Raw genomic sequence first — 15,510 nt, forward strand, 5'->3', positions numbered from 1 at the left:
GCTTCGCCTCGCCCGACCCTGAGGCCACGATCTCTGCCTCGTCCGACACCGAGGCCGTGAGCTCCGCCTCGCCTGACCCTGAAGTCACCGGCTCCGCCTCGCCCGACCTCTGTGGGAGGGCTCCACCTCGCCTGACCCCAAGGCCATGGACTCCTTCTCGCCCCGAGGGAGACCCATGCCGCCGCCAACCACTCCAGGTCCAAGCGTATGGGCCTCGGTCAAAGCTCTGACACCAGGGAAGAGACTGACATGCCCTGATCTAACCCACGGCCACAACGGGCCATACCTGAGGGTTCACATCAGGAACAACGTCAGGCTTACTAGAGCTGTTCTACCTAACCCTCATATGAACACTGATAGGAGCATCAGTTCACCATGATGCCCGCTAGGATAGAGTGGAGCGCCATGATAGGCGGAGGATGCCTATGCATTGCGCCAGTGACGGACATGGTCACGAGGTGGATCTATCCCTGTTGACATCTACAGGGTCAGCGGGACCCGCATAAAGGATAAGAAGGACCCAGAGATCCTAAAGGACATCCTCTCTCTCTCGACCGCTCTCCTCCTTTCCTCCACTGTAACCTGTGCTTTCTCTTGGCCTATAAAAGGGAAAGCAAGGTGCCCCATGAGGGGTATCTGACCATCGAATAATTGCATCGATCGATTGAGGCTAGACCCTATCGAACCATCATGAACCCACCAAACCTCAAACCGACCAGAACATGACATAAGCACACGGCTGAGCAGCAACTGAGCTCTCAGCACTTGACCACTCTTTCCACCAGAGACTTGGGACCTGTCCCTCTCTTGCCCGTTTGTAACCCTACTACAAACTTTTAGTGCTAGTAACACCAGTATAAACTTCGTGTCCTCTAAGCACACCATCTGAGCCAGACGCGCAATACTAGAAATTTACTCATTGGTGGTAACTTGAAACACCGATAGTTAGAGTGCTAGGTAGGGGCCTTTTGCACGTCTCAGCATCCACACCAGGCCTTGGATGGCTAGTCACAACGTCAGCTGGGTCTCGGGCATGCACATGCACTTCAGGGACCTAGACTTCATCGTCACGATGGAGGAGAGTTGGCGCTAGCTCCCGCTGCCATCCAACCTCTCCACTCCATCAGCCTCGATACAATCGTCGAGGTGCTTGAGGAGCTGTAACTGCATGCACCAGAGGCCTGCACCCCTGGGAGCGGCTAGCTCCTCGGCTTTGACTATGGGAGGTTAGAGCGCTAGCTCGGCGTCTTTCTAGGACCTCGACTATCCTAGGAGTACCTACGTCACCTCTCCTTCTCGTTCACCAACGTCATGGCATAGCTTACCGGAGGAGAGCCACTCTCTCTAGAATACCTCATCTAGAGCGCCCCGACAGCACTCTTGTTCGATCTCCATAATGCCGCAGAAACCGTTGGCCACCTTGTGGCACAACGCACGCCTCCATTCCCCGCGAATGATGAGTTTGTGGGGTTGACCAAATATGTCATGGGATCTTTCTAGGACCTCCTTGCAAGAGAAATGGAGTCGCCCTCCACCTCTGACTCTAGCAAGGGGAGCCATCACCCCTCTTGGGAGTGTTTCATGGTAGGTACCCCTGAGGGACATGTCGAAAGCATCCACAAGGAAGAGGCTACCCCAACGAACGACCTCAATGATGAGGTCGAGAGGGATGTAGGGGCTCAACCACGCCTATGGGTGGAGCAGCTGAAAGCCCGGCACCAAGAGCTCGAGGAAGCACAACTCCAGCTTAAGCAGGAATGCGTGGAGCTCGAGTGAGAGATCGAGCGCCATGGAGACAATGGGCGTGCACGTGCCATGGCCTACGACATAAACCAAAGGATCATCGAGGATGTTGAAGCACCCCCACACTTCGCTCAGGCAAGTTAGAACATCGCTGATGTGGTGGCCTTGCTCCAAGGGCTTCTAGGGCCCACGATGCCTAAGGATTGTTGGGCCCATCGTGAGATTCGCATGCTACTCGAGCGTGCAGTGGCGTAGCAGGCCGAGAGCTTGCTGTCTCGATGACACAAGCTTGATGCCAGCCAGCACATGCCCTCAGAGTGACCGAACAAGGACACGTTTGTCCACCAGGCGTTGTAAGGTGGTAGGCCTCGCATCGTGGTCTCGGTGCATGAGCGTCTCGACCACCACCACGACATGCGTGACACCCTCGATGCCCGTAGGTGTGCCCACAGCGATAGGAGGGAGGGGGCTAGCCGTAGCTACCACCCTCATCGTGGCAGATGCTACAACAGCAGCGAGGACCGAAGCCTAAGCCCCGACCTACCGGAACCTCAGGCCTTCAGCCAACACATCCTCAATGCCACCTTTCCAACGCGGTACCAACCATCGACCAACATCCTAAAGTACTCCAGGGAGACGAACCCTAGACTGTGGCTCGAGAATTATCAGCTTGCTTGCTAAGCCGGTGGAGCTAATAATTATGATTTTATTATCCGCAACCTCCCATTGTTCATGGCCAATCCAGTGCGAACGTGGTTGGAGCACCTTCCATCCAACATAATCCAAAGTTGGGTAGACCTGAAAGAGATCTTTGAGAGAAACTTCTAGGGCACATACAAGCATCTTGGAAACCCATGGGATCTCAAAAACTACCGATAGAAGGCCAGAGAAACCCTTCATGGGTACATCCGGTGCTTCTTCTAGTAGTGCAACGAGCTGCCTAATGTCGCCGACGCTGATGTCATAGGAGCTTTCCTATCTAGGACCACCTATGAGTCCCTACTTCATAAGCTAGGATGTAAGAGCCCATGAACTACCAAGGAGCTCCTCGACATCACCACTAGCCACGCTTCGGGTGAGGAGGTGGTCGGTGCGATCTTCGACCGCCTCAAGGGCAAGGCAAAATAGGATGAGGACGCCAGTGAAGGCACCTCCAACCATCCTAGCAAGAAGAAGAACAAGCTGCAACGCGAGGGCTCGCTCATGGCTGCCGCCGACCGCAACGGGGGTCGAAAGCCCACTGAGGGTACCCCGAACCACTTTGAGAAGCTGCTCGAAGGGCCATGCCTGAACCATGCTTTCCCCATTAGGCATCTATACAGGGACTATGGGCTCATAAAGTGGTTCTTTTCTAGAAGCTTCAACAAGGAGGAGCATGGGAAGGACCCTAGGCTGACCATGGACGACGCTAGGGGAAGGACGGTGGCTTTCTGGCGCTGGATGGCTGCCTTATGATCTTTGGAGGGTTGATGGCCTATGACTCCAAGCACCACAGAAGCTCACACATCGCGAGGTCTATACGACCGAGCCAGCCACGCCTATCTTCCTCTAATGGTCAGAATCTGCCATGACCTTTGATCAAACCGACCACCTAGAGAGCGTCCTACAACTGGGGAGATATCTGCTCATGGTTGACCCAATCATTGGCATGAAGTGGCTCACCAAGGTACTGATGTATGGAGGTAGCGGCCTCAACATCATGTATGCCAAAACACTCGATGCCATGGGCATCGATAGATCGCGCATCTGGCCGACCGGAGCGCCTTTCCATGGCATCATGCTTAAAAAGCAGGCCGTGCCACTTGGACAGATCAATTTTCCCACCACCTTCAGGGATCCATTCAATTACAGGATGGAGACCCTCACCTTTGGGGTGGTCGGGTTCCATGGAACCTACCACGCCAACCTAGGACATCCAAGCTACACGAAGTTCATGGCTGTCCCCAACTACACCTATCAAAAGCTGAAGATGCCAGGACCATGTGGGGTCATCACCATCAGCACCTCCTTCCAGCATGCCTACGAGTGCGAGGTCGAGTGCTGCTAACATGTTGTGGCAATCGTCGCCTCCAAGGAGCTCACGTCCATTAGGAAGAAGGTCACCGTAGAAGCACCAGACCCCAAGTGGTTAGCCGGGTCTTTTGAGCCTATGGAGGGCACCAAGGAGGTCCTCATAGACCCTAGTGGCTCCAAGAGCTAGGTGGTGCGCATTGGCACCATGCTTTCCTCTGAATAGGAAAGCACGCTCGTCGACTTCCTCCGTACCAACAGAGGCATCTTTGCGTGGAAACCCTTGGACATGCCAGGCATTCTGAGGAAAGTCGCTGAGCATACCTTGAAGATCAAGATGGGCTCCAAGCCTATGAAGCAGCACCTATGTCGCTTTGACAAGGGGAAACACAAGGCCATCGGTGAGGAGATCGTGAAGCTTTTGGCAGTCGGATTCATCAAGGAAGTATACCCCCCGAGTGGTTAGCTAATCCCGTTCTTGTATGAAAGAAGAGTGGGAAATAGAGAATGTGTGTTGACTACACGGGCCTCAACAAAGTGTGTGCAAATGATCTATTTCCTTTGGCACGCATAGACCAAGTAGTTGACTCAACCTCAGGGTGTGAAACCCTTTGCTTCCTTGATGTGTACTCCGGGTACCATCAGATCGCGATGAAAGAGTCCGACCAGCTCGCAACATCTTTCATCACCCCATTCGGATCATTCTGCTATGTCACAATGTCGTTTAATCTGAAGAACGCTAGGTCTATGTACCAGCATTGTATGCTCAAGTGTTTCAGGGACCTCATCGGGTGAACCGTTGAGGTCTATGTTGACGACATCATGGTCAAGTCCAAATGGGCTGACAAGGTCATAACCGACATAGGGAAGACCTTCATGAAACTCTGAGCAAATGGCATCAAGCTCAACCCCGAGAAGTGCATTTTTGGAGTACTAAGGGGTATGCGACTGGGTTTCATCATCTCTGAGCGTGGCATCAAAGCCAACCCGGAGAAGATCTCGGCCATCACAAAGATGGGCCCAATTCAGAACATAAAAGGGGTACAGCGAGTTGTAGGGTGCCTTGCCATGCTCAACCACTTCATCTCATGCCTTGGTGTATGAGGTATCCCTCGCTCAACCGATTCTAAAGAAGGTCGACCATTTCGAATGGACGCCCAAGGCCCAAGAGGCACTTGACACGATCAAGCAGCTTCTGACGAAGGCCTCAATCCTAGTCCCTCCGACCAACAGAGAACTGCTTCTGCTCTACATTGCAGCCACCACGCACGTGGTCAGCACCGCCCTAGTGGTGGAGCGAGAAGAAGAGGGGCATGCCCTCAAAGTGTAGCATCCCATGTACTTCATTAGCAAGGTCTTGCTCAATTCCAAGACCCGCTACCCCTAAATCTAGAAGCTCCTGTATGATGTCCTTATCACCACGAGGAAGCTACGTCACTACTTGGAGTCAAATACAGTGATGGTCATGATGTCCTTCCCCCTCGGCGAGGTTGTCCAAAACTAGGATGCCACGGGAAGAATCGCAAAGTGGGCACTTGAGCTAATGGGTCAAGGCATTTCGTATGCCCCCGGATGGCTATCAAGTCCCAAGTACTGGCTTATTTCGTTGTAGAGTGGACCAAGGTCCTAATGCCACCAGCGGTCATCGACCAAGAGTATTGGACAATGTACTTTGATGGATCACTGATGAAGAAAGGCACCAGCGCTGGACTGCTCTTCGTTTTGCCCCTCAGGGTACGCATGAGGTACATGGTTTGCCTCCATTTCCCCTCCTCCAACAATGTGGCCAAATATGAGGCACTCATCAATGGTCTGCGCATCACCATCGAGTTGGGTATCCGACACCTCGACGTCCAAGGCGACTCCTAGCTGGTCATTGACCAAGTCATGAAGGAGTCAAGCTACCACAATACTAGGATGGTTGCATATTGTCAGAAGTCCACTAGCTGGAGGACAAGTTCGATGGTCTTGAGCTCAATCACATCCTGAGGCATCTCAACGAGCAGCTGACGCACTGGCAAAAGCAGCGTTTGGTTGAGAGCCGATGCTAATGGGCATCTTTGCTTGTGATTGGCACAAGCCCTCGGTCCGCTACGAGGGGCCAGAACAAGCTGGTGATGGGCCGCCCGCCCTAGGCTCAGGGGCTGACCAGCTGGTGGCTCCATCCGACCCCAAGGTCATGGAGCTTGGTGAGGATCTAGCAACATAGCCTGACCCTCTGGTCGACTAGAGGATGCCTTACCTTGACTACTTCCTCCACGAGGAGCTACCGACGAACAAGATGGAGGCTCGGTGGCTCATGCGTCACGCCAAGTCCTTTGTCCTTATTGAGGGTGAACTCTACAAGTGATGCCACACTGGGATCCTATAATGCTGCGTCCCCATCGAATAAGGGAAGAGGTTGCTGAGTGACATCCATGGTGGGGTCTACAGTCACCATGCTACGCCTAGAACCCTGGTTGAAAATGCATTTCAACAAGGCTTTTGCTGGCCGACTTTAGTAGCTAACGCTGAACAGATTGTGCGCACCTACAAAGGGTGTCAATACTTTGCTCAGCAGACCCTCCTATCGGCCTAAGCGCTCTAGACGATCCCCATCACGTGGTTGTTCATGGTCTGGGGGCTCGATTTGGTTGGACCTCTCAAAAGGGCGCCTGGGGCTATACGCACTTGTTTGTCACCGTAGATAAGTTTACAAAGTGGGTAGAGGCTCGACCGATCTCTGTGATCAAATCTGAGCAAGCCATGTTGTTCTTCCTTGACATCATCCATCGCTTTAGGGTCCCAAACTCCATCATCACGGACAACAACATGTAGTTCACTAGAAAGAAGTTCCTCTGATTCTACGATGAATACCACATCCACGTCGATTAGGTAGCTGTGGCGCACCCCCCGCATGAATGGGCAGGTCGAGCGCGTGAACAACATGGTCCTACAAGGCCTCAAGCCTAGGATCTTCAACTGGTTGAATAAGTTTGGCGGATGATGGGTTGCAGAACTTCCCACGGTGCTCTGGAGCCTGAGAATGACCCCTAACCGGGCGACTGGCTACACACCGTTCTTCATGGTCTATGGTTCTGAGGCTATCCTCCCAACTGACCTTGACTATGGAACACCAAGGGTCAAGGTGTACGATGAATAGGGAGCCAAGGCGTCCCTTGAAGGTGCCATGGACCAGCTAGATGAAGTGCGTGACATCGCCCTCCTCCGCTCGGCCAAATGCCAGCAAGCGTTACGCCGATACCACAGCCATCGAGTGCGGGGTCGGGCCTCCAACATTGGGGACTTGGTGCTCTGCCTTGTCCACAGCAACAAGAACTGCCACAAGCTCTCTCCGCCATGGGTGGGACCGTATGTTGTCATGGAGGTGCTCTGACCAGGCGCCTACAAACTCAAGTCTATCGACGGTGAAGTCTTCATCAATGCCTAGAACATCGAGCAACTACATCGCTTTTACCCTTAATATACGCACACTCTCTTATCAGTTTTGCTATTGACTCCTCGATCTTCAAGTGACAACCGACCCCTAGCAATGACAAGGGGTCGAGCCTCACTTGGGGGCTAATAAGAGTATATCTATCCGATAGACATTCTCTATGCCTGACCCTTTCTCATGTTGAGACCTAGAAACAAGGGTTGCGAAAATGAACATTGAGTAAAACTGGTCGAACTGCAAGAACCTACGCCTCAACGGCTATGACGTTTTTTGCTCACCATCATGATCAAAGTTTTTTCCGCACCCCAAACTTTTTAGTCTTAACTACACAAAGAATTGATGCATGTCTAAGAGTATATCTGCCTAGAAAACATTCTCTGCCCAACCCTCTCTCACGTTGAGACCTAGAAGCTAGGGTTGTGGGAACAAACTCTGAGTAAAACTGGTTGGACTGAGAGAAACCTATGTCCCAGCGGCTACGTCGCCTTTTCTCACCAACATGATTAGAATTTGTTCTCCCACACCTTGAGCTTTATGGCCTTAATGACGAAAAAGGGTCAGAACGCACTAACCCTTTTATACAAAAAGAGGAGAAGGGCTAAAAAGCTATTTGGCCATAACGAAATTTAAGAGCTTGTCCATTTATTGCAAGTTCACCGCCTGGCTTATTTGCTAACTAATTTCTTAGGGGAGATGATCTCATCCTCTATCTCCACAGGTAGGTCCTATGTCAGCAGGTCACGCAAGTCGATCGGACGACTTGGCCGCTGCCGAGAGATGGGTAAGGAGCAGTAGGATGCTTCATGCGTGTTATTCCATCTCTGTCATGAACGACGAACCCAGATTCCACTCAAGCATATCTGGTAAGAGCTCCTTGAACCCATCACTCATGCCATCGAGGCAAGTGCTGTGCCAGCGGGTCACCCAAGCCAATCGGACAGCTCGGACCACTGCCGAGAGACGGATCACCCTTAATTTATGCATGTTTTCCCTTAATTAATTTCGTTATCATGCTCCCGACCACGACAATGGTAGGGGGTCGGGCCTCGCACGGGGGCTGGTAGGGTTGTCTATTTGGTAGACATTCTTTCTGCCCGACCCCTTCTCACGTTAAAAACTAGAGGCAAGGTGCGTAGAAACAAACACTGAGTAAAATTGGTCAGACTACAAGAAACCTACGCCCCAGCGGCTATGGCATCCTTGCTCACTAGCATGATCAGTGTTTTTATTCCTGCACCCTGAGCTCTAGCCTCTGCCTTCCTAGGAAGGGTTTGGAGGGGCCTACCTATGGAATCTCCACCGAGGAGAGGCCAGTAGGTCGCCCAAGTTGATCGGACAACTTGGGCCACTATTGAGAGATGGGTAAGGAGCAATGGGGATGCCCCATGCAGGTAAGAGCTCCTCGAACCCGTCACTCAAGCCATCGATGTAACTTTACCAACCCCACTTTACTTTTCTAGTACATGAGCATTCATTCATCCATTCTCATGCATGCATTCATACACTCATTCATACATTCATTCATATATTCATCCATGCATTCATACACTCATTCATACATTCATTCATATATTCCACTCGACCATGCCCATTAGCAAGCTCGCTGAGTGCAACACTCGAACCATCAAGGCAAGTGTCATTAGCTCAGCCCCTCTAGTTGCGAAAACCACGGACGGGGTGATGCATGAAATTCGGCCAATCCCTACTGACCCTAATGGGGCTCAGGGGCTCGAGCTACTGACCCTAACTTGGGAATCCAACTGACCGAGGTTTGAAGGCTGGCCCATGAAGGGCTCGAGGCCACCTTGCATCGAACAGAGCTAGGGGAGAAAACATAGATGAGCCCCAGCGACCTTTGCCCGACCCACTTAGAAGCAGATAGGGTCATCTCAACCTTCTCGTTCGATCCTAACCTCGAGCCGATCCCACAGAATCTCCATCAAGGAGAGGCCAGCGGGCCACCTGAGTCACTCTCTAGAGTGACAAGGCCATCTGCTGGGAGGCGGGTTAAGGAGCAGTGGAATGCCACAAGAGGGCTATGCCGACCCCATCATGAATGATAGACTCGAATTCCACTTGAACATGCCCATTAGTGAGCTCACCGAGCGCATCACTCGAGCCATCGTGGCAAGTGACATCAGCTCAGCCCCTCTGATTTTGGAAACCATGGACGGGGTAACTATCACAAAGATGAGCTGACCCTCGTCTGGACCCCCACTATGAGCGAGGGCTCAAGGAAAGTTGGACTCACAAGGAGACCGAATGTGCGGCCACAGAACGCTGACTCAGATCCTAGGGAGGGGGTACATGTAAAATCTAAGACTAGATTTGCTATCCTCTCCTCGGTCTTTAGTGTGGCAGAACCTCCTAAATTATAGGGCCCACATGCACCTATCACTGTCCAATGACCTCTGACGACTATGCATATGTTTTGGTAACTTAAGAAGACTATCGGGTGTCCACAGGAAACCCTAAATCATCCACGATTTACGAGCAGGATTCCATTACAGAGTCATTGCAGTATTACAACATTGATTCAAATATCTACATCAGAGTAAAATAGCGAAAGTCTTACAATAACTTAGTTTACAAACCAGTTGTTTTAAACCTTACAAACTAAGTTCGATAATTATTACAAACCATAGTAGTGGAGTGGCATTAGTAACATAATACAAAACACACAATATAAGTACCCTGCCCAAGGGTCACACATTCACTTATCATCAACGATTTGAACAACAGTCATGCAACACAACCCAAGACAAACCTGCTCATGAGGCTCACCTGCAACAAGGGTTAACGAACCCTGAGTACAAAAGTACTCAACAAGACTTAATCGAAATAACAACTGATAAGATTCAAAAATGCAGGCTTAGGGGTTCAAGGCAAGGCTTTAGCAATAAACAAAGTTCTTTTGTGTAAAAGCTCTATAACAAGATTCTTTATTTCAACATTTAAAACTTCATAAAAACCATATATGAATCTGCCATGAATCGTAATGAGATCATGAACTTCATATCAAACTCTTTCTCAAATCTAGCTTAAGTTTCATTTGTTAACTACGATGATGAACAATGAGTTGAGTCTCCATAACCGAGGAGCAACGATGATTCAAACCGATTATAACCCAGCTAGGGATTCCCAACCACACGACATATATAGGTCTCCGACCTACATATACCAACCTACCCTCAGATCCTCTAAAACAAGAACAGGTCCATGCCACCCGAGAATACAGTACTCCACCAATCCAGCCTATTGCCACGTGGGTACATGCTACTCTCGCCATCTCTCCACTCCCAGTGTGTGAGTAGCCATTCTTGTAATAGAATAGCTGAGTTAAGGCTTACCGGAGTATGTGGCTAGTACTACAAAATCTCACCTCATGCAATTCAACAACGGATGGTTCTTAATCGACACAGGCGGAAAGAACCCGCTCACAAGACCTCCATGTCTTATGGCTCTCATACACCGAGTCCGCCCGGTCTAGATTTATTACTCCACATGCTCATACCTCATGATAACATAAATAACCAGTCGTATCTAAGAAACCATTTATATCTTGCAGGTGACCGGTAATCACCCGACTTTTATCATTCTAAGCATGGCTAAGCATAATTAAGCATTCTCGGATTGAAACGGGTAACAAGGTTGATCTAGAAAAACAAGGTTGGTAATGCACCAATTAGGTTTTCACTCAACTCCTAATTACTTAATGCAATATTTAAAAGCAAAAGCGATATAAATTTTGTAAAACACAAGGTAGGTTTAAATACATCCGGGGCTTGCCTTGGTTGACGGAAAAGTCAGGTTCCGGAGACGTTCCACAAATATCAAACCCGACCTCAATAGACGGATTAACTTCCTCCACAACTTGATTGACTACCATGTTCTCGCTTTCGTTCACTACACATAGTAACAATGCCATGTTTAATATGATACGAGATATAAAACATGTTGCTTGATGATGGATGCAAAATTAACAACTTGAATACAACTTTCCTTCGCGGTACAGTTAGAAGCCAACAACTACTTAAACCATTTCATAAATTCAAACACTTACTTTAAGCATGAAGGATCACTTTATACTAATGACCCAAGATCATCACTCAATCAAAATTTCAAACAAAACCTAAATCATAAGGTTTACTATTTGCTTTTATGAATTAATTATTTAATTAAAAGATATGAAATAAATCAACTTTCTCCAAATGAGCTAATTTTTTTGTGAAGCCTTATCACATGATAACTAAGTGGCAAAACAATTTTCATAATTTTTTGATAAGTAATAAAGCCTAGAAAAATCATGGAAACTCATTTATTAATTAATTAGAGCACTTTTTATCACATTCCAAATGTACTAAAAATCAACAATTAATATTTTTCCTAAATAGTTTACATCACAGAGAGGTCACACAAAAATTTTCATAATTTTTGGAGCTCTATTTAATTCTACACAAAAATAACAAAAACTTACACTATTCATCCATTTCTGCAAAATAGAAAATCCATTTTCAAATCAAACCGACACTGACAGCGGGGTCCCACCTGTCAGCACTGTTCTCCCACCATAGCAGCGATGACCGTGCGTTTGACCACCGGTAACTCGCCGCCGGTGAGGTCTCCGGCCTCGGCGAAGTTACCAACACATTCCCCACATCACAACGCATCGATTGAATGTACTAGCTAGATCAATTACAGCGAGGTTCAAGCTTGACACCGGCCTTGGCGACCACGACGGTGCGGCTGCACTATGCTAGCAAAACAAGGCCGGTAGCAGTTAAACAAAGCACTTGGGAAGAATCAGGAGCTCACCCCAAACATGCTCAAGCAGAAATCAGGACCAGAGGAGCAACGGTGAAGCGGATCGACGATCACAGCAACCACGACGGCATAAGCTATGTCGACGGTGGTGTTCTGGTGGCTGCGGTGGACAAAAGGATCAATCAATAGGGCACAAAGCATCATGGCAACATGGCAAAGCAGGAGCTACACTAAGCAAGAGCAAAGATGCACCGTGGAGTGCTGGCCACCGTGAATTAGTTTTCAGGGTAGAATTTAAATACTGAAAATTAGGGTTTTCGGAAATTCTAAATCAATACAAAGATTTTGAACTTGATTGAAACCATACAAGTCAACACATATAACATAAAGGTAAACTTGTTTTAGTGTATGCATATCAAAATTTTCACTAACCCAAAATGTTGTGCAATGCATATGATGACATGGCATGTTTTAGTATTTAAAACACCCGAGGTGTTACAATCCTTCCCCCTAAAAGAAATCTCATCCCGAGATTTAAAGTCCGAGGGTAAGTAATGGAAAAGGAAATGTGTCGAGCGAACACATTCAAAACCTGTCCATAAAACAGCTAAGGTCCTTATACAAAACATGGTTCGTAATGACAAACACAACTAACATTATTCTATATTAACGCCAGAAACTCTGGAAACTGTTCTAGCAAGTAATCTTCGGATTCCCAAGTAGCTTCTTCTTCGGAATGTTGATTCCATTGTATCTTGTAGAACTTGATTGTCCTCCTTAGAGTGACATGGTCTTTCTGATCCAAAACTCAGATAGGATATTTGGAATAGGTCAAATCAGGTTCAAGTTCCACTCCTTCAACCTCAACATTCTGCTCAGGCACTCGAAGACATTTCTTTAATTAGGAAACATGGAACACATCGTGCATAGCTGAGAGATGTTCTGGTAACTTCAAGCGATATGCCACCTTTCCATACCTCTCTAAAATTTGAAATGGTTCAATATAACGAGGTGCCAACTTGCCTTTAACACCAAAACGGGTAACTCCCTTCATTGGTGATACCTTCAAATATACAAAATCTCCCTTGTTAAACACCAATGGTCTACGTCGTTTATCCACATAACTCTTTTATCGGACTGAGCTATCTTCAAATTACTTTGTATCTACCTAACCTTCTCTTCTGTTTCTTTCACAAGGTCAACTCCAAAGAACCATCTTTCCTTGGGTTCAGACCAATTCAGCGATGTTCTACATCTATGACCATAAAGTGCTTCAAACAGAGCCATTCTAATGCTCTCCTGATAACTATTGTTGTATGAGAACTCAGCCAAAGGCAAACATTCATCCCACTTATTGGAATAGTTAAGGACACAACACCTTAACAAATCTTCAAGTACTTGATTTACTCTTTCGGTCCAACCATCAGTCTATGGATGATAAGCTATACTATATAGAAGTTTGGTACCCAACGAAGCATGCAATTGTTTCCAAAAGTTGGAGACAAACTATGTACCTCTATCTGACACAATGGTCTTTTGTATACCGTGTAAGCTCACGATTCTTGCTAAATACATCTTGGCATATTGGATAGTAGGATATATACTCTTGACTGGAAGAAAATGTGCTGACTTAGTTAGTCGATCTACAATAACCCATATTGAGTCAAAACCTTTAGATGTCTTGGGTAGACCTATGATAAAGTCCATACTGATATCCTCCCACTTCCAAGCTGGAATAGGCAATGACTGTAACTCTCCAGCAGATCTCAAATGTATAGCTTTTACTTTTTAACAAGTATCACACTTAGCTATATATCGAGCAATCTCTATCTTCATTTTGGTCCACCAAAATCTCTATTTCAAGTCATGGTACATCTTATTACTTCCTAGATGAATAGATAACCTAGTGGTATGTGCCTCTTCAAGAATTGACTATCGCAACTCAGAAACCTTTGGTACCACAAGGCGATCCTTGAACCATAGCGCATCTGCATCATCTATTCTAAAGCATGTCGCTTTTCCCTTCCTGACTCTTTCTTTGATATAGGCTATACCCTTATTTTCTTTTTGAGCGGCAATAATCTGGTCTTGAATAGTTGATTCAATAATTATATTGGTCAAACTACCTTGTTGAATTACCTCTATATTCAACTTTTCCATCTCTTGACATAAAGTCAAATCCACTATTTTTACTGCCAGACAATTGCAATGACTCTTACAACTGAGGGCATCTGCAACCATATTTGCCTTACTAGGATGGTAATGCACCTCCAAGTCATAATCTTTAATCAATTCTAACCATCTTCTTTGCCACATGTTCAATTCTGATTGAGTAAAGATATACTTTAAACTTTTGTGATCTGTATAAATATGGCATGTATTACCAAGCAGGTAATGCCGCTAAATCTTCAAAGCATGGACAACTGCTGCTAACTCTAGATCATGAGTTGGATAATGTTCTTCATTTTGTTTAAGTTGTCTGGAAGCATAGGCAATGACTTGACCTTCTTGCATCAATACACATCCAATACCAATACCTGAAGCATCATAATAAATGTCAAAAGGCTTCTCGATATCTGGCTGTGCTAACACTGGTGCAGTGGTTAACAATCTCTTCAAAGTCTGGAAAGCTTCTTCACAATCAGATGACTAGACAAACTTGGCTTGGTTCTTCAACAACCCAGTGATGAACTTGGATATTCTAGAGAAATCTGGAATAAAACAACGGTAATAACCCGCCATTCCCAGAAAACTCTGAACCTAATGAACAGTGGTTGGTGGTTTCCAATCTAGTACATCCTTAACTTTACTTGGATCTATAGCAACTCCTTCAGCTAACAAGACATGTCCTAAAAACTGTACTTCCTTTAGCCAAAAGTCATACTTACTGAACTTGGCATATAACTGATGTTCTCTTAGGCGGGTCAGAACAACTATGAGATGTTCTGCATGTTCTTTCTTGTTCTTGGAATATACTAAGATGTCATCAATGAACACCACTATAAACTTGTCTAGCTCAGGCATGAATACTGAATTCATCAGATACATGAAATGAGCTGGGGCATTCGTCAAACCAAAAGACATTACCAGGTATTCATATAATCCATATCTTGTGGTAAATGCCGTTTTGGGAATATCTTCAGGCTTAATTTTGATTTGATGGTAACCTGACCTCAAATCAATCTTGGAGAAAACCTTGGCTCTAGCGAGTTGATCAAAAAGTAAATCTATCTGAGGTAAAGGATATTTATTCTTAATGGTCACTTTATTCAATGGACGATAATCAACACACAATCTCAGGGTCTCATCTTTCTTTTTCACAAAAATTGTAGGACATCCCCAAGGTGATGAACTAGGTTGGATAAACCCTTTATCAATCAACTCTTGCAACTGAGTCTTCAACTCAGCTAACTCCTTGGGAGGCATCCTATAAGCTCTTTGAGAGATCGGAGCTATTCTATGTTTTAGATCTATGTTAAACTAAACATCCCTATCTGGTGGTAGACCAGGTAAATCTTCAGGAAAAACATCAGGGAATTCACAAACTACCGGGGTAT

General features: G+C 46.9%; 1 protein-coding gene across 1 annotated transcript; it reads left to right on the forward strand.

Annotated features, from left to right (window-relative positions):
* The first annotated feature begins 3,310 nt into the window (after positions 1 to 3,310).
* LOC136523874 (uncharacterized) lies at positions 3,311 to 3,790 on the forward strand. The gene has a single exon (XM_066517408.1). The coding sequence runs from the start codon at positions 3,311 to 3,313 to the stop codon at positions 3,788 to 3,790; it is 480 nt and encodes a 159-aa protein (XP_066373505.1).
* Positions 3,791 to 15,510: the final 11,720 nt, after the last annotated feature.

Source organism: Miscanthus floridulus, chromosome 18 (genome assembly GCF_019320115.1).
Source record: "Miscanthus floridulus cultivar M001 chromosome 18, ASM1932011v1, whole genome shotgun sequence".
In the NCBI taxonomy this organism is placed as follows: Eukaryota; Viridiplantae; Streptophyta; class Magnoliopsida; order Poales; family Poaceae; genus Miscanthus; species Miscanthus floridulus.